Source organism: Trichomycterus rosablanca, chromosome 17, assembly GCF_030014385.1.
Source record: "Trichomycterus rosablanca isolate fTriRos1 chromosome 17, fTriRos1.hap1, whole genome shotgun sequence".
Taxonomy (NCBI): domain Eukaryota; kingdom Metazoa; phylum Chordata; class Actinopteri; order Siluriformes; family Trichomycteridae; genus Trichomycterus; species Trichomycterus rosablanca.
The window spans coordinates 3,868,415-3,892,590 of NC_086004.1; the positions used below are offsets into that span (position 1 = coordinate 3,868,415).

General features: G+C 36.5%; 2 protein-coding genes and 1 long non-coding RNA gene across 3 annotated transcripts; 2 read left to right on the forward strand and 1 right to left on the reverse strand.

Annotated features, from left to right (window-relative positions):
* Positions 1-9,829: 9,829 nt before the first annotated feature.
* On the forward strand, positions 9,830-13,528 carry tal1 (T-cell acute lymphocytic leukemia 1). The gene is made up of 3 exons (XM_063013173.1): positions 9,830-10,317; positions 11,204-11,343; positions 13,001-13,528. Exons 1-3 carry the CDS (start codon positions 9,830-9,832, stop codon positions 13,417-13,419), a joined length of 1,047 nt encoding a protein of 348 aa, XP_062869243.1. The 3' UTR covers positions 13,420-13,528.
* A 2,114-nt stretch (positions 13,529-15,642) lies between these two features.
* Positions 15,643-20,788, reverse strand: LOC134331807 (uncharacterized). The gene is made up of 4 exons (XR_010015175.1): positions 20,728-20,788; positions 16,822-16,861; positions 16,139-16,192; positions 15,643-15,732 (listed from the first exon to the last, which is right to left on the reverse strand). It is a non-coding gene; the product is annotated as an uncharacterized LOC134331807 (long non-coding RNA).
* A 581-nt stretch (positions 20,789-21,369) lies between these two features.
* Positions 21,370-23,172, forward strand: pdzk1ip1 (PDZK1 interacting protein 1). Its single transcript, XM_063013340.1, has 4 exons — positions 21,370-21,451; positions 21,930-22,044; positions 22,741-22,818; positions 22,902-23,172. The coding sequence occupies exons 1-4, from the start codon at positions 21,388-21,390 to the stop codon at positions 22,945-22,947; spliced, it is 303 nt and encodes a 100-aa protein (XP_062869410.1). The 5' UTR covers positions 21,370-21,387; the 3' UTR covers positions 22,948-23,172.
* The last annotated feature ends 1,004 nt before the right edge of the window (positions 23,173-24,176 follow it).

Here is a 24,176-nt window from a genome sequence, read left to right on the forward strand (position 1 = left end):
AACAGATTCATGTTAAGGATTTAAAATACACTTTTTGTTTTATTTATAACCACAAAGTAAAAGAACATTTTAGGTGTAATTATAAATTGTGTAATAATTTGTGTTTTAAGTAACAAAACTGTGTATTTGCTGCCCTCTACTGGTCTGCTCATTTTCTCTGTATCAACTTGTACTTGTATTGAGGTGTGATGGTGTGCTAACATTGGAAATACAACTACACATTGTTTTCTCTCTACATGTTTATGGGGTGAGAGGAAACCAGAGAAAACCCACTTAAACTAAGAGAACCAAATTTCTTGCAGAGAAACAAATGGCTGTAATTAAAAATGTATAGCAGGCCTGATAATACTCACAAAAACCAGGTTCCATATAAAAAGGAACTGATACTAAATCTTTTAGTGAACCTAATTCAGGAACAGCAGTGGAAAGTACGATAAATGTTTGATGATTGAGGGTTTAAATGGCATATTTCCAATTAAAATGTATAAACTGCTACATTGAACATGATTATATCTTATTAAATAGATGAAATGCAGCAATGGTTGCATGTCTGGTACATCACTGATGTATACTGTATATTCGGCAGAAAGACCTTCAATGGTCAATGGTTCTTGCAGATGTTAACAAATAGGGGGCGACAAATGATTAGAATTTAGTCCTAAACCTGCAGTTAAATCATGATTTACTTTGCATTATTTATATGTAAATTTAGCAAAGAATAAACTATTAATCACAAAAGTATTCAGACATTTTGTGCCCCTTTGCAGTCAAATCACTCTTTGTAATCTTCCTTGGGCCTATAGAGGGCGACACATAAAAGGTTAGAATTTAAATTTCAATTACATTTCAATTTTACTTACAGTATTGTCAAAAATGCATTTGCCCATCTGATTTCAGATCTTTTAACTAATCTTAATGTAAGATAAAAACAAAATGTAGCTAAAGATACTAAAGATAAAGATTTACTCAAAACTTCACATGTGAAAAAGTTTTTGCCCATTATTGCCCATTTCCAGTTTCTTAAATTTTGGCATAAAGATTTGTTTCAAATCAATAAACTACTTTTAATATTAGACAAAGATAAATCAATTAAACACAAAACGTTTTTAATGATATAATTTATTGAAAGAAAAGTTCTGTTCAGCCCTACCTGGTATTGTGTGAAGAAGTATTGCCCCTATAGCTACAAAATTCTGTTCAATTTCACAATCCACACACAGGTATGACTACTGCTTACAAAACCCACAAATACGGGGATGTATATTCGGCAGAAAGACCTTCGATGGTCAATGGTTCTTGGGTTCTAAGGGTAATTTTTGTGTTGAAAAGTGAACTGTTACCCCAGTCTGAGTGTGTTCTGGAGGAGATTTTCTTTAATGTCATTCCTGTTATTTTGATGCAATCATTCATTCATCAGTTCCTACCCGTCTTTAGTCCTCCACAGCATGATTCTGCCACCACCATGTTTCACTGTTGGATATTCATGTACAGTGCCTGTTTTCTGACCAAACTCATCAGAATAGAATCTTTTCACCATGAGTCTTTTCACAGCTGTTTATCAAACTCCAAGTATGCTGTCAAATGCTTTTTACGTCACCTTGGCTGCTGTCTTACCAGTCAGCCGTAAAGGTGGGTTGGAGATGTTTGTCTGTCCAACATGTTCTCCTATCTCTGCACAGGACTTTTGGAGCTCTTTGGGTAAACGTTGGATTCTTTCTTTACTCGCTGTTCAAGGCTTTTTTTGTCAGAATGCCACCCAACTCTAGGCCGGTTTAAAGCTGTTTCAAGCTTATTACTTTTAAAACTACTGAGGTCACTGTGGTCCCGTGAACAGTCAAAGCTTTAGATATTGCCTACAAAACACATTTAGGATGATTTGGAATTACATTTTTTAACCAAACACGCATTAGTTAGTGCCTGACCTCATCAATGCTCTTTTGACTAAAGTATTTTCTGTAGAGTGGAGGCTGTTAAAGCTGCAAAGGGAGCCAACATTGTTTTAATGCCCATAGAATATGATGCCCAACAAGCCTGTGCAATATTTAACAATGTCTCTTGTTGAGGTGTTATACTTTTACCCAAATAGTGTATCATACGAAGCGTTATTTCAAAAGTTGTATAAAATATAAGTTAGAAACTTTTTAAGAAAAGAAAATAAGAGATTGAACCGCTTTTATTTTTTTGTACTCGCAAAATGAAATCTGAATGATTGTTCATGGCTTATTTGATAGAAAATGCGCAGGCCTCTTTGGAATAAAGTCATTGATAACTTTAACCTATAGAGGGCGACACATAAAAAGGTTAGAATTTAAATTTCAATTACATTTTAATTTTACTTACAGTGTTGTGAAATAAAATCTGATTTCTTCTGTTTATTTCGTCACATTAAAATATTTCAGATCTTTTAACTAATTTTAATGTAAGGTGAAGACAGCTTTTAAATGATCCTTTCATTTACTGAAGATAAAGCTTTTACATGTGCAAAAGTAATTGCCCATTTCCAGTTTCTTCAATTTTGGCATAAAAATTGGTTTCAGATCAAAAAAACTACTTTTTATATTAGACAAAGATAAACCAATTAAACACAAAACGTTTTTAATTATATAATTTATTGAAAGAAAAATGCTGTTCAGCCCTACGTGAAAAAGTACTGCCCCTATAGCTACAAAATTCTGTTCAATTTTAAAAGCCACACTCGGGTATGACTACTGCTAGTCCTGAGTAAACCCATAAATAAAACCCACAAACATGGGGAGAATCGAACCCATGATCTTCTTGCTGTGAGGCGACAGTGACGCAGTTTGTGACCTAAAGCTCAAGCCCATTAAAGTTAGGCTTTATTTCCCTCTGTCCACTCTTTGGCCAGGAAGTGGGTCGTGACCATTAAGCTTCTCTAATGATTCTGCAGGCAGGAATCGTGACTTCACCTACAAGGCACTGCGACCCTGGACTGTCTTTTACCACCGGATACTTTTGTGCATTTTACTTTTAAATTTTAAATACACGTATATAAATATAGTATACATATACATATATAGTGTATTTACAGCGAATATAGACTCATATATACAGAGAGGGAGAGAGCATGTTAATGACTTCTTATAGATTTATCCTCAGAATTGCGGAATATAGAATTATAATATTGGGCTAGTTTTTTTATTTAAAGAAAAGAGGTAACTGGACACTGAATTAGGATTATACAGTAAAACAAACATGGCAGCACCTTCAAAAACAACAACAGTTTGTTTTTTTGTTAGCAGTTTGTTCTTAAAGCTGACATTATTTTATAATTTAGGATATTGAGCTGAATTGAATTATTATAAATATATTTTGGACAGCAAAGCATTTAAGCACGATTATAACGATTATAATGGGTTTTTAAAATAGTGCAAAAGCTACAAACATTTCAATATTATATATAGATAAGCTTGACCCCAGACAACTCATCAGGTTCCACTGTACATAGTACTGGGCAGTGGTACCTTAGTGCTTAAGGCAATTAATACAGGGATCAGAAGGTCCCAGGTTTAAGTCCCACCACCACCACCACCAAGTTTCCACTGTTGGGCCCCTGAGCAAGTGCCCTTAAGCTTACATTACATTCAGTCACAATTATACTTTGCTTTGGATGCAAAAAATTTACACTCTTAATGGTTTAAGAGCTCATGTGGTTATATTACAGAAGGACACTGCCTGCAAGATCTTAACCATTCAGTAGTTGTTTTTAACACTCATAGATTTTTCTGACTTTCCTTTTTCTGATCTTTTAATGATATTATGCACCTCAGAAGGTAAAAGGCCAAACATCCTTGCCATCACTCTATGAGGAAAATTGATCTTAGGCTGTTGGATTATTTGGTAACACATTTTTTGGTGAAATGTTGAGCCTTGATCCATCCGTGCACCTTTCTAGGTGTTCAATTTATTGCCAGACATAGGTTTTTTAAGCATTTCTCGTCTAAAATTGCCCTGGTCCAGCTATTGAGAAGGCCTTATTTTTTTTAAAACAAGTGTATATCTACAAAAACTATTAAGTTAATAGTATACATTGAATAAATTGAGTTAATAGTCTAACTGAAATTCAGGGTAAAGTAAATTTACAAATCTATTTTATTTCCAAAATGCCCTATGATTTCCGGTTTGTGGATCATAAGATCATGCTGTATTTAAGATACAGGCTGGTCTGGCTGGTTGGTGTATACAGTAGACCTTGGGGAGCAGTGACAGTACTGGGGACTGTATGGTACCTGTATATGTTCAGGTCTGTGTATGGTGGTAAGTGGTAGATAAACGGTGGTGCACGGTGTGTCTCTCGTGCTCAGTGTGATGAACCTGGGGCTCTGTGCACCTCTGATACTGTCTTATCACCTTCTGCAAGCTGTTTCTCTGAGATTCACACCACACTGCACCACATCTCCCCTGGGCATCCTCCCCAAATTACTCCAATCCACTGCAATGAACCAACAAAAGACAGGAGATCAAAAGCTCTCCGATCAGTCAGCTGATATCATTTGTTAAACCCGATTTATATTTGTCTTATTTACGAAGATTTAATTTCTATTTCTAATTATTTCATTATTTTTATTTGCTGCTAACTTTCCGTATTTTAAATGAACATCTTATTAACAAGTTATGGTGATAAATGATAATAATAATAATAATAATAATGATAATAATAATAATAATAATAATAATAATAATAATAAGTACAGTGTTTATTGAACTAATATATAAATACATGCGTATTATACCTTAAAACTACCACTAACAGTGTGTATTAGAATAATAATAAAAGTCATTCTGTCATAATTACATCTTGGTGAGGAGGCATATAAAACAATAAAATCAACACTGTAAGAAATTGATTATATATTGATTATATGTTTCATATGTTAACAATACGCTAATAAACATTAACATAATGATATAATATTTCAGATATCATCGTCCTCGATATCATCACTACTATATTCGAGACCAGTACGGAACTGGTGATGTTTACACCATGTTTACACCATCAGTATTTTATCATTATTCTTCATCTTCATCAACATGCCACCGTCAACCTCAACATGAGTAATATCTACACACGACCACTGCTGATTTTGTGCAGTTCATTGTCAAGGTTATCATCATCATCATCATCATCACCATAATGGGACACAGCGCAATATGAACCATTCACTTATTATTATTACATTATTTGGATAAATAATTAAAGTAATTTAATTAACATGTTGTAGGGAAAACATATATGTGCTTCCTATCAGATCTAATCATCAGATATCTGATTATGTCATTTCTCCAAGTGCTAAATGTATAGGAGACAAGATTATCTTTCATGCTTAAATTCATACAAAACATACTGGACCACATTACGTTGTCTATAGTATTGGACATCATATGTCCGACTGAGGTAAGTGTTAAGTAATGAAGAAAACAAATAAATTTGCACTAAAAATCAAGGGAGTAAAATAAATACGAGTAAATAAATAAATAACCTTTATCATACTATAGGTGGGTCTCCAGGGTTTGACATTTCTTTTGCATAATGCATATATATGTGTGTGTTATAAAAGTTAATTATTTATATCACAGTTATTCCTCTGCATATTAATTAACAATATAGAGTCTATACGTTTAACTCCCCACCTCTTTTGCGGGGTTTACCTTGAGCAATAATAAAAATAAGAAGAAATGGTGTGATAAGTAAAGGCTTTAGGGAGCTTATCTCGCTCAGCCACATTTGCCCCTGTGTTGTAGAGGGGTGATTATAGAGCTGCACTCCCACTTCCACACAGTGCCTGGAAAAACCCCACAGACATGGACGAGCCTGCACAAAATGGCTTCTCCCAGACCCCCACACTGACCACAGCTCCAGCACGGTAAGATTTATACATCTATATAGAAATACATGTTCATATTTCATCATCATCTCATACTGTATTCTGTTATGATATTTTAAATGTTGTTATTCATCATGCATATTAAATTCTGTTTCATTTCCGTTTAATTTATGGAAGAAAAAAACAACACAGGCCCAGACCTGCTCGGTTATCGATTTAGCAGTTTATTAAAAGAATTGGGTTTCAAATATAAACTTTAAAGCCGGTAAAATTAAATAAAATAAAAGTTAAAACATTCGATAGCACCACTGATATTATGTCTTTATCTTTCATTTCAAGATCGAACGAAACTCAGAGCCAAATGAGTCAGTAAATAGAAACGTTTTATATGCAGAACAATATTAAAAGTAGCTTAACATCAGATTCCAGATCAATTTCGTTCAGATCTGAATTTATTTTGTATTCATGATGGGTTTTCTAAACCTGTCGGTGGTTTAAATCTCGAGCTAAATAAACCGGTATAAAAGCCCAATCAGAAATTCGTTCTACATAAATATGAATATTAAACAATCCTCTGTAAGACTGAAGGTTTTCGAAACTCCTCAAGGTACTTTTTATTATTTGTCGATATTAAACTTTAAAGTTTTATCTATAATTATTTACAAAAGCACAATATGAGAGTGGAGCACAATAGGAAATCGTAAAACAATCCTGCAAAATGCAATTATTAAACCAAAATCATCTACTAAGCAAACATTAGATCAACAGGATCAAGAGATTTTACTCATTAAAGGTGTTTTATGTATTTATGTATTTTAGACTGATGTGTATTTTGACAACACAACTATAGCTGTCATATTTAACCAATTATAAATGAACATAATAGTAATAATACGTTTGTATTTAAGAATTGTGTTTTTAAGGATGTATTCTTGACATTAATTATAATGTAAAAAAGATAAAAATATCAACCATATCAAAATGATCTGACAGATTTAATTTATTTTAGTGTGTTAAAGAATGTAGCCTAATTCTTATAGACTCTTTAAACTGAGGAATAAAAAATATGCATGATTTGTTTACAGTATTTTAGTAAGCTAATTAAACTTTTACATTAAAAACAAATAAAAATGTGAATGTAATTGTTAGCGTGGTGTGGATAATCCGACAGCGCTTTATTTAAACAAACACAAAATGCCAAAATGTACAATTTTAAATTCAACAAAACAGTGCAAACTTACTTTGTAATTAATATAAAATAGCTATATGTGTTATAATGTAATACTGTTATAATTGAGCATTGATAATAATCCCTGCTCGTTGCATATTTAAAACAGAAAAGTCTAATATATGGTAAAATATTATAGTTCAGTGATTATTAATGCATTGTGGCTTATACAGCACGGCGGTTTATATGATATGCTGCTGTACCAATGAAACACTGTTTGGAAGAGATAAGCCCCCTGTCGACTAAGACACTGGTATGGGTGTCTTATCTACACTCACCATGACCAGAATAATGATATGATGGAACAAGGTCACGCCAAAGAAAAGGAGGCACTTGGTCTTGAGTCTGAGCTATATTTCATTATTTATAAAACAGATATAATATTTGCAATAGATTTTTTGTTCATTTTCAAATCAGACATTCATTTAAAACCAGGCTCGGGAGACAAGGTGAATTCAGGTAAATTGGACCATTTAGGACTGGAGCGTCCGTTTGTTAAGAGCAGAAATGGACGTGTAATGTCAAATCTTTAAAACAAATCCCCCTATAAAACCAAGGATGAGAAGAAAGTCAGATAAAACTGGAGCAATAATGTTAGTGTGTCTGCATCAACTCCAGAGAATCAATGTGGAGGCAAAAAATAAGAGGTGCAGGACTGGGCAGTAAAGTTGAGTTTTCCCTCTGCTGTACACAGTAATGTTATCAGTCCAATCATTTCAGGCTTGTTCTGATGAAACTGTTTTGTGGAAAAAGTTCATAGTTTTGACTGTGCAAATATTTAAAGGAAGCTGGTAAAATAATTTAAACATCTGTCACAAAAGCATATTTGTACTTTATTCGTAAATGACTTCATTTGTCTGAGGTTGTAAATGGGGCCACGGAACACAACGTTAAGAAATGTATTAATGCTGTAACACACAACATTTCTGAAATTAACTACATTACTCAATTATTTACATTTACAGCATTTAACAGACGCCTTTTAGTATCTAGTGACAGTATACAGTCTGAGCGATTGAGGGTTAAGGGCCTTGCTCAAGGGTCCAACAGCCGGAACCTGGCAGTGATGGGGCTTGAACTAGCGACCTTCTGATTACTAGTCCAGTACATTAACCGCTAGGCTACAACTGCCTATTTAAAAAAAAGAGTAATTTCACTGCATTTTAAGGCAATCCATTTGTTTATTAGTAATTCTTAATCTTTACGTAATTCTTATATTTTTCTGGTAATCGTGTTCACGTATTGCGTTTCTGTCCCTGTTAATTCTAGTGCTATTAATTGTTAGTGAGTTAATTGCTATACAGATGCTATTTTACTGTGTTTTTATAGCTATTTATTTATGATTATATCTGTCTTACAAAGCGATTTTGAGGCTGTGAAATGCGCTCTACGAAATGTTATTATGAGGAAAATACATTAATAATAATAATAATAATAATAATAATAATAATAATAATAATAATAATAATAATAATAATAATAAAAGGCATGTTACCTGTGAACTTGCTTCAGTGTAACACCCAAAAATACACCTCAACAACACCACCAGCCAAATGATGCACTGCACCTGAATCAAGTCAGTAAGCTCATAGTTATTTTAATAAAACACTTAAGTTTAAATTTTTTACAAATATGCACATGTGCATGCTTTTAAAAAGCAAACATTTGCGCATTCTGTCTAAAAGCATTGCTATTTTCTTTACTGAATACTGCATCCATCCACTATGTATGCAGAATGCACACGATATGTAGCCAGGCTAAACATGCATGCAACCCTGGCATTAATGTAGGCTAAATATATATGCAACTAAATTCAGTGCATTAGTGCATATATATATATATATATATATATATATATATATATATATATATATATATATATATATATATATATATAATATATAATATATATATATATATATATATATATATATATATATGCATTAGACTCAGCCAGATTCATAAGTCATGCGTGATGATGGGTTTGGGTTGTGCTGCTATGTAACATGCTCGCATTAACTCGTTCTGTTAGATACTGTAATGATGCTGCACCAGTGCAGTTAGGCGCTGTAGGATGACTGGGATTATACACGATTCTTATGCGTATGAAAATACAGTACATGGGTGCGTTTTGTGCATGGAACGAAAGGTCTGATTTGAAATGTATTTTGCATGTTTTATATTAGACTGGCTTTTCTGAAGTAATCTGAATGATCTGTTTAAGTGCCGCTATGGAAATCTATTAATACGCGCAGACTCATTCAATGTAATGCACGTTTTGTATTTTACAATTGGTATTGTTCATTGATTGCACATTTAAATGTGTTTTTGAGGAAATTAACGTATGAACTCTATGATTAATCGTGGGTACACCACTCTAGTGTTTCTCATTTCGCCTTATTTTGGGTGCAGCTTTTTTGGTGTTAATCCAGGAAAATGCGTAATGCGCATGCACTTTATTTAGCCTATACGCAAAATGCGTAAAATGTGCACATTTTCTTTAATTTTGTTTAATGCATCTTGCATTTTCTACATTGCACAGGCTGCTCTGGATATCTATGGAACTCTGTTCAAAAAGCAGCAAGGCAATCTAAGCTCTGACTTCATGGAATAGCAAGCATCCCATTTCCTCATCAATCTTCACTGGATATTTATTATTGTGATCGAAAACTCACTGGATTAACATTTGGATGTCTAGTGGACATCCCGTCTTGTCTTTTTCCGGGTGAATTTTTGGGGACGCAGTCTATACAAAATGATGGAGAAACTGAAGCTGGAGCAGGTCAGCCCTGCAGCTGGAGATGCGGACTGTGTCTCTCCAGGACCCGACACCTCGCTTTCCTCCCCCGCGGAGGAGGATGAGGGAGAGATGCAGGAGAAGCAGGAAGGCACGACGACCACTTCAACCATCACGACCATCACGACAGGAGGTACTCCCCTCCTCCTTCTCAATGGGGTTGTCAAGGAGACGGTGAACGGAGGCACCCGGCCAAAACAGGAAGTGGCAGTGATCGAGTTGGCCACGAGAGGCGATATAAAAGGCAGGGAGCTGGAGGCGGACATCAGCCACACAGTGCAGACCACCGAGCTACGCAGACCACCGGTTTCCCTGCCGCTGCCCCTCAGAGATCCGACCAACGAAGTCAAGCGAATGGTGCAGCTGAGCCCGGCCGCTTTCCACACTCTGCCCGCCCGTGCCATGCTCTACAACAACATGGCACAACCGCTCGCCACGCTGAACAGGTAATCATCAACATTTACCTGGGTTTCGGGGATGTAGGGGCATGCGTAATGCACTTGCAGAAGGTCAGACTGATGCACCAGTTGTGCCTCTGCAACATTACAACACGTTTTACATATGTGAGTTGTTAAAAGCTAAATAAAAGATGAAAATTTTAAAATGCATAATTAGATATAGATATTCTGCTATAACCGTACAGGAGCATCCTGGTCGACATATTTTAACTGAGGTGATGAATTTGATGCTTTTGGTTTTAAAGCATTTTAAAAAGCCAATTTTGTATTAATAAATTAAATTAATGTATACCATTGTATTTTATTATATTGCACTAAATTGTTGTCCATTGCATAACTTTTTTTTCTAATTTAATGCGTATAGGTCTTTTTAGTTGCAAAGACGAAATTGGATTGGATTGAATTTCACTTGTATTATTTCGTTTCAGATTATTTTGCATGTAACCTTATCTGAGATGATGTTTCACTAAAACTAATTATTTAGATTTAAACTAACATTTAATTACTGTATTATACAGCTGGTGTTTAAATTTAGTTCCAAATCCTCATACTGTATTTTAATAGGATGATTTATAATGACCAAATATAAGATTATTGTGAAGTCTGTTGTTATATCTTATTCAGTATCTTCGGATAACAATTTAAATGGAAAAATGATAGTAAAAGAGTAAAACGAAAGACATTTCCTATATATGTCGTTAAATCCCAAGAGCGCATCCCAAATCACAGTCACATCGCATCCTAAATATATTTAGGTAAGGCTGCGATTTAGGACTAAGACTATACCGGCTATTAATTATTAGGATCGGAAGCTTAGCAAATGTATTTTTTTTTTACATATTCTAAATATATCTTCTGGATTTTTTGTTTGCAGTGGCTTCGCCGGAGACCCTGATCAGTATGGCATGTACCCCAGTAACCGGCTGAAACGCAGAGCTGCGCCATATGAGATCGAGATTAGCGATGGTAAGACTAGTATAAATCTTTCTTTGGATAAAAGTAAGTCATTCTTTGGCTGACTTTTGTTATTTAATATTTATTTTAATTTCTTATTTCCATTCCTCTATCGCATCATATTACATCAACCATGAATCCGTTATGTAGCTACAATATCGTCTAATACAGCACCACATTTTATCTAAACTGTCATTTTTGTGTTATTATGCCAAAATCAACAATAAAAAATAAAAAAGGAATTCTTAAATTACATGATCTATACTGATGCGGCTTAATAAAATGTCCTGAGTATTATAGTCCATATAGAAAACCACGTGACAGGTCGCTCACATCTTCATTTATATTAATATACTGCAGCTGTAATATAATCACATATATAATAATGTAGTAAAACAAACAGGGACTAAAAAATATAGTTTTTAAACAAATAAATATGAAAGTCGAAAAAAATCAGTGCAAAGACAAAAAAAAATCGATGTTGCCTTGATCTCATCATTTATTATTTATATTATCTGACATGTTAAAAAGTCCATATATATTGACGTTCCGACTCGTTTTATTCAGTATATACATTAAAATCAGCTTAACATAAATCAGTGTATTTTATACGTTTACTCAGTAATTACCAGTGGACTCTTAGTAACTTAATAAATTAATTTCTTTATGACTGGAGCTTTGGAGGTGCTGATTATAAAATGTAAATAAGAAAATGCTTGAGGTGAGACAGAGATGCTGCAGTACAAATGTGCAGAGGAGCTGCAAAGAAAGCAAACTTAGCCCAACACGCGTTATAATATCTAAATCAGTGTAACCTACCTTCAAATAAGGCTGTAGTTTTTATTTTCCAATAAAACAAGGTTAATTAACTATTTTAATTAATAATGTCCCCAAGCTAAGTAGATTACAATGCTGCAAGTCATCAATACATCTACTGCACTGTGAGCCAGAGTTGGTTGTGTTCCAAAGAAGCTGTCAAGGATGAAAAATGAGCTTGAATAATTGAATGTAAAATGCCACAGATAATAGAAAGGTTAATTAATTCTTTGCTAAATAAGTTAAGATAAAGAGCTTATCTATCGGTGAGCTGAGAATGGAGGGGAGTCAGCACCGGAGGTACATTCACAAGAAAAGTCCTTTAACAGCCAGTCAACCATTCAGTGATCATGTTAAAAGTGTCTGATTCGTTATTAATGGTATAAAGTAACAATTAAATAAGCATTAAAGAAACACTCCAGAGGGTTTTAACCCAATATCCTTTCTATACACCTGTAAAGTACAAGTAATTACCACAGACAAAAACCCAGACTCGTTTCAATGTACTGTAGAGGAAAAACAAAAAACCATCACTAATTAACGTCTAGGGGCAGCTGCAGTAAAATAGATGGATGGATGGATACTTTATTGATCCCGAAGGAAATCACTATATCCATATTACATCAATTCCCAACTACAACTATTAAAATATTTTGTTATATGTGCCTTTCCTGCAGTTTTGTCTTATTCATACATAAACAAATAAAAAATTATGCACAGTCACAGGCTTGTAGTCTTGGAAGGGAATTTCAATTGGTTGAATTTTACAGACTTAAATCTGCAAATATAATGAACTGAAGAACTCAGTGGTTATATTGACTAGTATAAAGGTTTTCTCATTATCTCTCCCTTCATATTTCTATTACAACTGATTTTGCTCACTCTATTTCTCAATCCTCAGGTTCACAGCCGAAGATCGTGAGGCGCATCTTCACCAACAGCCGTGAACGCTGGAGGCAGCAGAACGTGAACGGTGCATTTGCTGAGCTACGACAACTCATCCCAACTCACCCTCCAGATAAGAAGCTGAGCAAGAACGAGATCCTCCGTCTGGCCATGAAGTACATCAACTTTTTAGCCAAGCTGCTGAACGACCAGGATGATGTTATGGGCAGCGAGACCACGGTCCGGGCATGTGATGGAGGTCTGGTCAGGGAAGACCTTTTGCAGGACATGCTGAGTCCAAACTCGAGCTGCGGGAGCCTCCTGGATGGAGAAGGAAGTCCAGACAGCTTCACCGAAGAGCAGGACTCATCAGTGGAGTCCAGACGAGGACTGCACCACTCAAACATGACTTTGGACTCTAGTAACCAGCGATGACTGTGCATTAACAGAAATAAGAGACTGGAGTGAATACAGTGCTTAATAGAAGACCATGGACCTGCTGTTATGTTTATGTGGTCAGTCATGACTCCCCCTTACTTTATTTTCTTGCGCTTCCATTCTGGGCATTGACCGCTTTGGGTAAATGCTGGTACAGGGGTAATAATGGTAGATTTTGCTCCATGCTGCCTTGAATAAGGGAGTATGAAAGGAGACCCAGCAGGGATTGGTAACACAGGCCCATTGTTTAGAATGGTACCCTCTCTAGCATTCAGCAACATCATTTCAATAGGTACACTTTTTTTAAATGATGTGTATAGAAATGAATCCTTGGCTGAAATCAATCAATATAGAATGTAAGTATGAATCATACATCAGTTTAGGGAATTGTACAGGTAACAATGGGATAAAATCAAGGACATGTCGATGTTAGTTACGTTGGAGGTTGATAAGTACAGCAGACTGTTTTATTCTAAAATGCCAACTTTATTCTACAAGACAACTTTAGAAGTGTTTCATTTGGAACTTCATTCAAGATAACTACAACACACTAACAGAAAACCAGGTCCAAATAGCGCAGTGACCAACCTTACTTCTAGACACTGCATTTGAAAAGTTTGGTATGTTCTCATTATGTCCATGTTGGTTTTCTTGGTGCACACTGGACAAAACATGTAGTGTGAGACATGGTTACTCTATTTGCCTATCTATAGGGATCTCTAGAACATTTATATTAGTCATAATGTCAGGTTTACATATTCACACATTCAGGAACCTAGGTTTAGTAGGTCTACCTTCGGTCTGTGTGGAGTTTTGCATAGCCACTCCATCTAATGGCAAGTTTGGGTGAGGTAAAAGGCAGGGGCAAAATACAATTGCAGGGTAAATATCTTAAGATATCTTAATATTTCTAAACGTAAATGTGTATTGCAGTTATCTTGAGGCAAAGATTATTTTAAGTGTTATAACTTTGGCATTTTAGTGTAAAATGGCTTGTCATAAATTTGATGCTTTTTGTACATAATATTGTTACGTTCGGTCCAAGTTCACAATCAAACTGGCGACAGCAGCTAAATGAACGCTGTTTGGTGAAGAAATTGCTCATTAGAGTTTTACCTTCCTAAGTACTCGAGAATGAAAGGAGCTGGTCAGGACAAGATTAGTCAGAGGTACAAGAATCACGCTTGAGTGTACATAAATAATGAAATAATGTTGTACATGTGTATCTAACCCCCACATCTGTACTGTTCATTCTCACTGTGTATATGGTACAGGAATCATATCCTTTCATTTCTTCTGTCCTTCACTTCCTTTCCTACATAATTCTTAGAGAATCCAGTAAGTGTGTTATCACTGTATTTCCAATCGATCTGCTTTTTCAGCAGAATTAAGTAACCAGTCTTGGTACCCATGAATCTTTTTTGTGTGTAATAAACAACAAAGCTGTTGTTTGATTGTGATATTTAGTAGACAGACCTTTGTTGTAAGGTGAAAATAAAATCTATATACAAACATGCAATGTTATATGATACCTGACAGAATTTTATAAAAAAAAATAATAAAATAAAAATAAGCAAACGTGAAAATATTTGAGATTTTTTCCAAGTTTGTGCAAATTCTGTTTCTCAATACTTAAATAAAGCACTCTACAGTCTAATGAGTTAACACACAAAGAGTAATAAAATATAGGACGTTCAACATGAATTTACTTCCAAGAGCGCTAGGTCACTGGAGTTTAACTCATCAGTACAATAAAGATTATGTGTAAGGATATTTTACTCCAGACTGCAGATACAGCACCTTGATATGATACAGGTGCACTGAAGACTGTAGAGAAAAATAATGCATAAATTGTTGTTATGAATGTTAGGAGGAAACGTCAGATCAAAACAAATTAAAACAGGATAACTGAATGATTGTAATTACTAGTTACACAGTTTGTTGAATGTCAAATTTCCCCTAATGTTCATATAGATACGCCTTACTTGGCATATTTGCAGTCAAAATTCTGAGAGTACATTAAATGTACATTTAATTATTTAAGGCTTTGGGTTCATGCGTGCCATAATCCTTATTGTGAAGGCTAAAAGTTTGGCTCAATTGGTGATATCTAAGCTCACAGCTGTCAGTCAAATTAACAATAAAAAGACTGAGATAGTCGCTTTAAATTATTGCCACTTATGCTATGTGTGTTTTTTCTTAGAACATGAATCAGTTTAATTTCCTCATCATGTCACTGCAGGTTAACTAATCAGCACAATGATGAGGGTGAGGGTGCAAGTGTTCCACTTCTGATTGCTGATGCAGGACCTTTAAAAGAAATGAGTACAGTGTTAAATTTCCATAAAGAATATTTTCCCAGTTTATTATATAATCATGGGCTTGGATTTATTTCATAATGAAATGCATAACCTATTTGTATGATGCATTTAATTAAGTTTATGGTTCGTTTCACTTGAGAAATATGAATCCATGGCCAGGGACGCTTCAGTGAAGGGGAGGATGGGTATAATTTCAGGGCTCTGCAGAAGAGCAGAACATTAAGCTAAATTACTTGATGGTAAACAGAACTAGTTTAACTGTGTCTACTAGACTAAGCCACACGTATTACAACTGGAAGCTCTGTGCAGATGCCAGAACGTAAATCATAGATAGGGATATTTACTTGATTGGACAATTATCACAAACAGAGCTGGAAAAAACTCTGAACTCTTACCTTAGGAACAAGCAGTTTGTTTGAAGCAGAAGCAGCTGATCAAGCTAAAAAGAGCTAATGGACACAAACAAAAGATACTGTAGCTGTGCTGTGTGATTATTTATAAAGTGTTAAAATCTTATTTTAGTTATTGTTATTTAATACCAAAATATAACACCTAACAATTCCATCCTACAACATGTTACTGCAAGACTGCATTTAACCTGTAAGTTATATATGGCAAACCAAAACCGAAATGAAACCAATCCAGACAGGCCAGTATGAGACTAAAATGTCAGTGGCACTGAGGCTATTGTGGGTTAAGTGGGAATGGAGAAATGGGGGTCGGAGCGGGTCATTATTATTTGAGCCCATGGTCTGGCAGTATGGATTTAAATAGGTGATAAGCATCAAAGCCAATAAAAAAGTCATTGGTGAATCGACTGGCCCCAAGAGACTGCTCAGAGAAAATGTGAAAAAGCTATCCAAGGACAGTTCCCAACACACACACACACACACACACACACACACACACACACACACACACAAACACAGAGAGAGAGAGAGAGAGAGAGAGAGAGAGAGAGAGAGAGAGAGAGAGAGACAGATATACAAACCCCAGATATAATATATATGTATTTATATAAATTTATTGTTTCTTTTTTTTACTCAGTGTAGTATGCATTGTGTCCACAAACAATTACCATAGCTGACGCAGCTCTTCAGAACAGGTGACCTCAGGTACTATATAAACAAATTGAGCATTTTACAGTTATATACTGCGATATAAGACTGGACTTGCACACATAAATTTTACATCAAAGCACGCATGGACTGAAAAAAAAGTCTTGCTAGACAAGAAATTAAACATAAAAATATATAAATAAAGATAAATTGATTTAAGTTAATTTCATTTAGTAGACTTCATGCTCTCACTAAAGCTGTAAAAATGGTATTAAAATAGTGACCTCTATGAAAACTTTGCAGCTATAACAGCAGTCACTTTTTTGAGAAGGCTTCTTACAAGACTTTGAAGTATGTCTATGGGAACACGTCCACATTCAGTCAAAAGAGCATTTGTATGGTCTCTGATGTTGGTCAAGAAAGCCTTGATTGATGTTACAGTTCATTCCAAAGCTGTTCAGTGGGGCTGAGGTCAGGACTCTGTGCTTTTCAAAAGGTGTTTTATAGAAGCATATAATTTATTTTATATAACTGATTTATTACATCAGCTAGAATTCATTAAATAGAAGGGGCGTCTCAATGCTTTAGTCCATATAGTGCATGTTTAGAGCAAATGAAGGGAGCTCAGAGTAAGATGGACCTTCTCACATCTTCAGTTTAATCTGATACATTGTGCACATTGTGAACATGCTTCATTCATTCATGGTAAAATGTTGGTGTTGCTTGAGAGGTTTAATAATACACAGCCACTGAACAGAAGAAACAGTTGACGGCAGTGGTGTTCAAACTGTGGCGTGGGCGCCCCCTAGAGGGAACAGGGGAACAGTTGGTGAAGAAAAATTATTTATTTATTAGGATTTTAGCGTCATGTTTTACACTTTGGTTACATTTATGACAGGACAGGTAGTTACTGGTTACACAAGATTCATCAGTTCACAAGTTTAACGTCAAACACAGTCATTAACAATTTTGTATCTCCAATTCACCTCACTCTTTTTACTGTGGGAGGAAACCCGAGCTCCCAGATGAAACCCTCGCAGACACTGGGGAGAACATGCAAACTCCACACAGAAAGGACCCGGACCGCCCCACCTGGGGATCAAACCCAGTACCTTCTTGCTGTGAGGTGACAGTGCTACCCACCGAGCCACCGGGCCGCCCCAGAGGAACATAGTCAGTTATATAAAATACCTACAATATTTTTACATTTGCATTTACATTTCTGCAACAGAATTTCCTAATATCATACTGTCAGCACTACCAGCATGACAGATTATAGTTGTGAATGCAAGACAGCAAATTCTCTTAAAATACCATCATGTCTGTGATGTTTAACCTCAGCAACAAAAGCATGCAGAGAGTCAATTCAGTTGCTGTGAGGATGTCAGTGGCAAATCAGCATTCAATCAGTTATGAGTACTGGCCTAGAACTGGAATTGTTGCATTTTATAAATTTACAAGAAATGATAGTATAGATAACAAATAAATTCAATAAACTATTTTTGACATGTGAACTAGGCAATGAACTTCCTCTCATTTCTTCTCCTAATCTTCTGACAATCACTGCTCGTCTCAGTGATGAATACTGAAACACCCATCATATGTGGCTGCTTTATATCTCAGCACAGATTACAACCATCATCAAACACTTCCAGCACAATCTAATTCTATTAAGACACTCCATTCATCTTTTCTGGCACGACTCGCTTTTCAAAACAGCACCTGATGTGATGGATTCAACATGAGCTCTTTTTGACTGGTAGTTTGACAGCAGTGTTTCCCTTTTTAATTAACTGCAGCTCACTCCTCCTCTTTTTCCCACCAGAAACCCAACATCAGACAGAGACACCGAGATCCAGAGAGACGGAAAAAAGAACATAAACACTGATGGATCTCAGAGGAGTCCGGTGACAACAAAGGACGTCCTCATGGATAGATGAAAAAACCATCATTACCCACAGGAGATAAGAAAGTGGGCGAGGATTCAATTAATGAACCCCTCCCTGGAGAGAGAGAGAGCATTCCAGTGAAACCTGGAGGCCTGTGGTTCTCAGAGCGATGCTGTGGAAGGAGCCAGCACTCCTCTCTCTCACAGCTATCTGCTCAGCCATCGCCGCTGCTGCATGTTTCCCTGGGGAGAGACTCACTGTGAGGGGTGTTAACGAGAGGGCAGGACTGTTTGGCTGGTCATAACAGTTGCTAATTTGACTGGTGCTGAGGCAACCTTGGTGGGACAGACTCGTCTATTAGGGTTTGTGAGATGCTCATGGGTCCCCTGAGTGCTGAGGGGCGGATACCACTGTCCCTCAGCCCCACCCCCTGTTATGCACTTCGCTCTGTTAATCAAGCCTCAGAGTAGCTTCCCTCTCAGCCAGTTTTTTCAGGAGGGAGTGGGGACTGTTGTTCAACACTGAATGTTTATACTGACAAAGTTTTAGAGGTCTTAGAAAGAATTTTTGGTCCAATACAATAGTGCTCAAACAAGTGGATGTAAAACCTGTCAGTCACCACAATGTATTTAACTCTACATTTGTGATACACCCTGAAAAGTGACCTAATATCTTGCAGGGCATCACTTAGTCACCCACCCACTCACTCACTCCCTCACTCGGACGTAGGGACAATGTAAAGCAACTAATACCCCTCAGCATGCTTTTGGAAGGTGGAAGGAAAGCAGAGTACCTAGTGGAAGTCCACCCAGACATGCCAAACCTTTCACAGACTATTAAACCCAATTGTATCCCCAGGTCACCTAACAATAATAATAATAATAATAATAATAATAATAATAACAACAACAACAACAATAGCTTTTTTGCTGGCTTTAACCAGGGACACTGTACTTTTTTATTCTTTTTTCTCATGGTTCCCAGTCCATAGGGGATCTCACTCACACACACACTTATGGGCAAAGAAGAGTATCTTTGCAGGATTGGTTCTAAACAGCTCCTTACCTCCTCTTATTTAGTCTGTTGAGTTTTTTATGTTCTTCCTGCACATGTGCAGCTTTCCTCTAAGTGCTAGTTTTCATTCAGCCTTTCAGGAATAAGCCAGTAGGTGGACTGGGTTTTCTGAATTGCCACTGGTTGTAAATGAGTGAGCATGTAAGGACCTGTAATGGATCAGAACCCTATTCAATGTTCAATTGGCCCTGGTCCCCACCATGACCAAGACCTTAATAAAGAAGCTACCATAAATAAGTAATTCAACAGCTCGCAGAAAGCTACTTGGTTACTTAGTGAATGTTAGTAATGAATATGTTGACATCCTTACATAACATATACAATAGGGCAAATAGTATGTGGACTCCACTACTTATGAGTTCAGGCGTTTTAAACACACCCACTGCTAACAGGCACATACAATTAATTAATTACTTAGAACATGTTTTGTGCTTCTAAGTTTTCGCAATACATTGGAGAAGGCACTTTCATTATACAGTATGGCTGTGCCCCAGTGCACACAGTGAGCACTCTAAAGACATTGTTTGAGAAGTTTTCTTCGGAGTGGCCTGCAAAGAGCCCTGAAATCAACCACCTGAGATTAATTGTAACACAGATTCCAATCCTGGCCCTCTGGTTCAGCATCAGTGCATGACCTTACAAACGCTCTTTTGAAGGAATGGGCACAAATTCCCACAGACACACACCAAAATCTTGTGAAAAGCATTCACAAAAGAGCAGAGGCTGTTTTAGGAGCAAGAAAAGTTAACCAAGTAAACCCCCCCCCCACCTCACTATATTTTTAAACTTTGGCCAATATGCAACTGTTTAGGTGACACAAACATGCAAGGCTGCAGTTTAATGTGGTTTTCAGTGATGTATTACTAGCCGAGACACTACTGAACTGAGACCCACCACCCCGAACCTAAGCCAAAGTCCTTGTACATGCTCATGTTCATCTGCTGTTGGAATGTGTTTACTTACTTTTGAGCTTCCTGCTGTGGTAGACAATGACTTCCTCCAGCAACGTGCACACCACTCAGGTTCTAAACAGTGTTCTATAGAAACCGAACATATGCAATAAAAAACTTTCAGAAAACAAAGATGTCCAGAGATTCCACATTTTAGGATACAGACGCTCTGCACTAGGGGTGGAACACAAAAGTAAACATAGTGTCTCTTAAAGGTTATTACTTCTTTAAAAAGCCATTACACTGGCCAATTTAATTCTAGACGTAATCCAGCAATGCATGGCCTGATTTTACACAGCTTACAGTTTCTCGTTGCATGTTTTGTTCATTTTCTAAGTGATCATCTACAAGAAACAAATGTTTTTGTGTAAAAGGTTTGCTCATTTGCCCAACTTTTGCTGTCAGATTGCAGCAGGGAATTGATGAATAAGTGTGGTGGTGTTGTACAGCAGTTTGGGGTAAGTTTCATGTTAGTGGGTAAATAACAGATTTTAGTTAAACTGTAACTGTGTGTGTGTGTGTGTGTGTGTACTACACCAGGATGTTATATGAACATATTACTGCCCTGACCAGCTTAATGCACCGATAAAACACGGTTCTATTTAACTGGGTTTTCTATAAATTACAGATTATATAATTCATATCTTTTTCCTTTTTGCTTATTAATTCTGATATGGGTAATGCGGTTAAGTGGCTTCCTTGGCTGTTGCTGCTTGGATCTGTCACAGCACAAGAAGGTAGGAGCTTTTTAAACACTGTTCTTTTATGCTAATGCAGGCCTTGCACATCATAATTAACCTCAAACATTCCACCACGATCCTGACCAGGATAAAGCGTGAACTTGAATATGTAAACAAGCAACTTCTATTAGTGATTAGATTAGACTTGAAATATATTCGACTTGAAATATATTCTATTAGCACTGAAAGAGTAAAGTGATCTACAAATAATAGTTTTGATATTTACAAGAATAACTTATCCAGCAAGCACAATGACATGATAGTCTGTATACATGTATGACAATTCTAGAAACAAACAAAACAATTGTGAGATATAATTTATATGATACTGTAGCGTATTAAAAGATCTAACCAGAGTTGCTGAATTCTGTTCCATTCAGTCAATCACAACAGTTGCAGAAATCATAGATGTTCCATACAGGGGTATCTAAACCTTTGGCATAGTGAGTTTTCCCTTCTGTACTGTGTCTTTTAGTGGATACTGAGAGAGCTCTACCAAACTGGCTCACTGGTATTATAGCTGTTGCTGTGTTTCTCTTCCTGGTCTTTGCCGGCTTTCTTATCAACAAAGTCTGGTGTGAAGATTCAAGGTAATGAACTGTACACCAAACCCACCTAATAAACCTGAACCAACTGTATATCAAAGCCCTGTCAATCAGTTTAGGTAAAACTTTAGCTTTCACCAAAAGGAGGACGCTCTGATCAATGTGGAATAAGCAACACTAAAGGGAGGAAAGGGGTGAATTGGTGGTCCAGTTGCAAAACTTTAGCCTCTGCTAAAAACAGCTGTCAGGTTTTCCTTAAATTTACGATAATTACTGACCTAATAATTCTTGAATATGAAAATTCACTGACACTGAAACACTACCCTTAAACTTCCATTATGAGTTCATTTTTACAGCCAAATATAGCTCAGTGGTTAAAATACTGGACTATTGATTGTATGGTCACATCAAATTGCCACGGTTGGGCCCCTGATTACGGCCCTTAAACTCAGTTGCTGGCATTCTATTCGGGCAATTGTGTCAGTTTGGATAAAGGTGTCTTGCCAAATGCCAAAAATGTAAAACCTCCATCAATGACAACTGCATAAATGCTACATTTGAGGAAAGAAAAGATCAACCTGAAAGCGCTGGAGCGCTCCTTTAAAATTGTGCAGTTACAGTGAGGTTAGATACAAGCCTGAATTCCAGTAGATTACAATAAAGAAATAGAGAAACATCTGTATACTTGTAAGCTAATAACACTAAAACTCTGCACTTTGCTTTCTTGTTCATTAAACACAGCCAGGAGAAAAAGTCTGAAGTGAAATCCAGTGAATATACCATGACTAATGGATCAAACGCAAATCTTGATGCAGTCAGGTAACAATGATCTGGTTTAAAAGTTGAACAGATTTCCAAAACTTTTTTCTGTAACTAATATAACCTTCTTTTGTTTGTTTCAGGAGCGATGAGCACCATGAAGCTTATGAAAATATAACAGCACTGTGATTAGTGCTGTATACCACCTAAACCGGGCTTTAACTAATCCCCTACAAGACATTAAATTAATAACTAATTTTAGCACAAAATATAAAGGAGGCAAAGACAAACACAGCAGTAGCTACACTGTTACTCCCACCATGAAATCCAGATTCTACAAATATGCAAATCTCCAACCCTACATGTACCCACCTTCTTCCCCTGGTAAACTGGTGTTGCATGGTGGCACAGCAGGTAGAGTGGTTGTCGCAGAACAACTGTCTGTAGGAAGTTTGAACCACAGAAGTGTCTGCGGGTACTCCCTTTTCCACTCATCTCCCAAAATAATGCAGAAGCTGAATTGCAGTGTGATTGGCATCCTGTGCAGTGTGGACTATATTGCAGTGAGTGTATTAAAAATAGGCACTTGAAGATAAATAAATGATTAAATGGATAAATGAATACATACTCATGATTTCTTACGTATTCGTTCACTGGGTGCTACAAAACAGGTAGAGAACAGACTGATTTCTCAAAGCTTATATGTGCAAAAATTAAAGCATTTAAAAAACTTTAGGAATACTTAGGATTCTTTTTAATACTGTGATATATAATTATACTGTATGCAAATGTCTGTAAATTAAATTGCATTAAAGAAACAGTGCACAAATGCTTTGTACATGTCTACAAATTATACAACTAACCCGATGTTCTGCATGGTTTCACTGGTTGTTTTATTATTTATTGAGTGCATTTTTTTTTTAAATCTATTTTTCCCCCCCAATTTTTCTCCCCTATTCTAGTCGTGTCCAATTACCCTGATTGTGTCCTCTACACTGGTTCGACATTTCACCGCTGACTGAGGATGCCTCTCAACCGACTTGCGGGGCCTCCGGTACGCAATCAGTACCGGTACGGACTGCATTTTTCACCTGCAGGAGTCAAGTTCATACACTAATGGACGCTGTGTACGGAGGGTCACACCCCCATCAGCATTATTCCTCAGCCCTGTGCAGGCGCCATCAGGGGCCGCAGTCGTACCAGTTATGAGGACCTATGATCCGACTCTCTACCCTCTAACCCTGAACAACAGTCAATCGTTGTTCATGCTGCCGCCCAACCCAGTCGGAGAGGTAGAGTCGAGATTCGATGCGATGCATTCAGAACCCCAACTCTGGTGCACTAGCGTACTTTACCGCTGCGCCTCGTCAGCGGCTATTGAGCGCATTTTTAACAAATGACTGGCCAATAAAACATCC

Excerpts from the sequence above, each read along its gene's own strand:
- tal1 (XM_063013173.1), top strand. The coding sequence starts at position 9,830 with ATGATGGAGAAACTGAAGCTGGAGCAGGTCAGCCCTGCAGCTGGAGAT. Across the intron at positions 10,318-11,203 it reads CCGCTCGCCACGCTGAACAG|TGGCTTCGCCGGAGACCCTG; the intron begins GTAATCATCAAC and ends TTTTGTTTGCAG. Across the intron at positions 11,344-13,000 it reads TAAAAGTAAGTCATTCTTTG|GTTCACAGCCGAAGATCGTG; the intron begins GCTGACTTTTGT and ends CTCAATCCTCAG.
- pdzk1ip1 (XM_063013340.1), top strand. The coding sequence starts at position 21,388 with ATGGGTAATGCGGTTAAGTGGCTTCCTTGGCTGTTGCTGCTTGGATCT. Across the intron at positions 21,452-21,929 it reads ATCTGTCACAGCACAAGAAG|TGGATACTGAGAGAGCTCTA; the intron begins GTAGGAGCTTTT and ends TGTGTCTTTTAG. Across the intron at positions 22,819-22,901 it reads GCAAATCTTGATGCAGTCAG|GAGCGATGAGCACCATGAAG; the intron begins GTAACAATGATC and ends TGTTTGTTTCAG.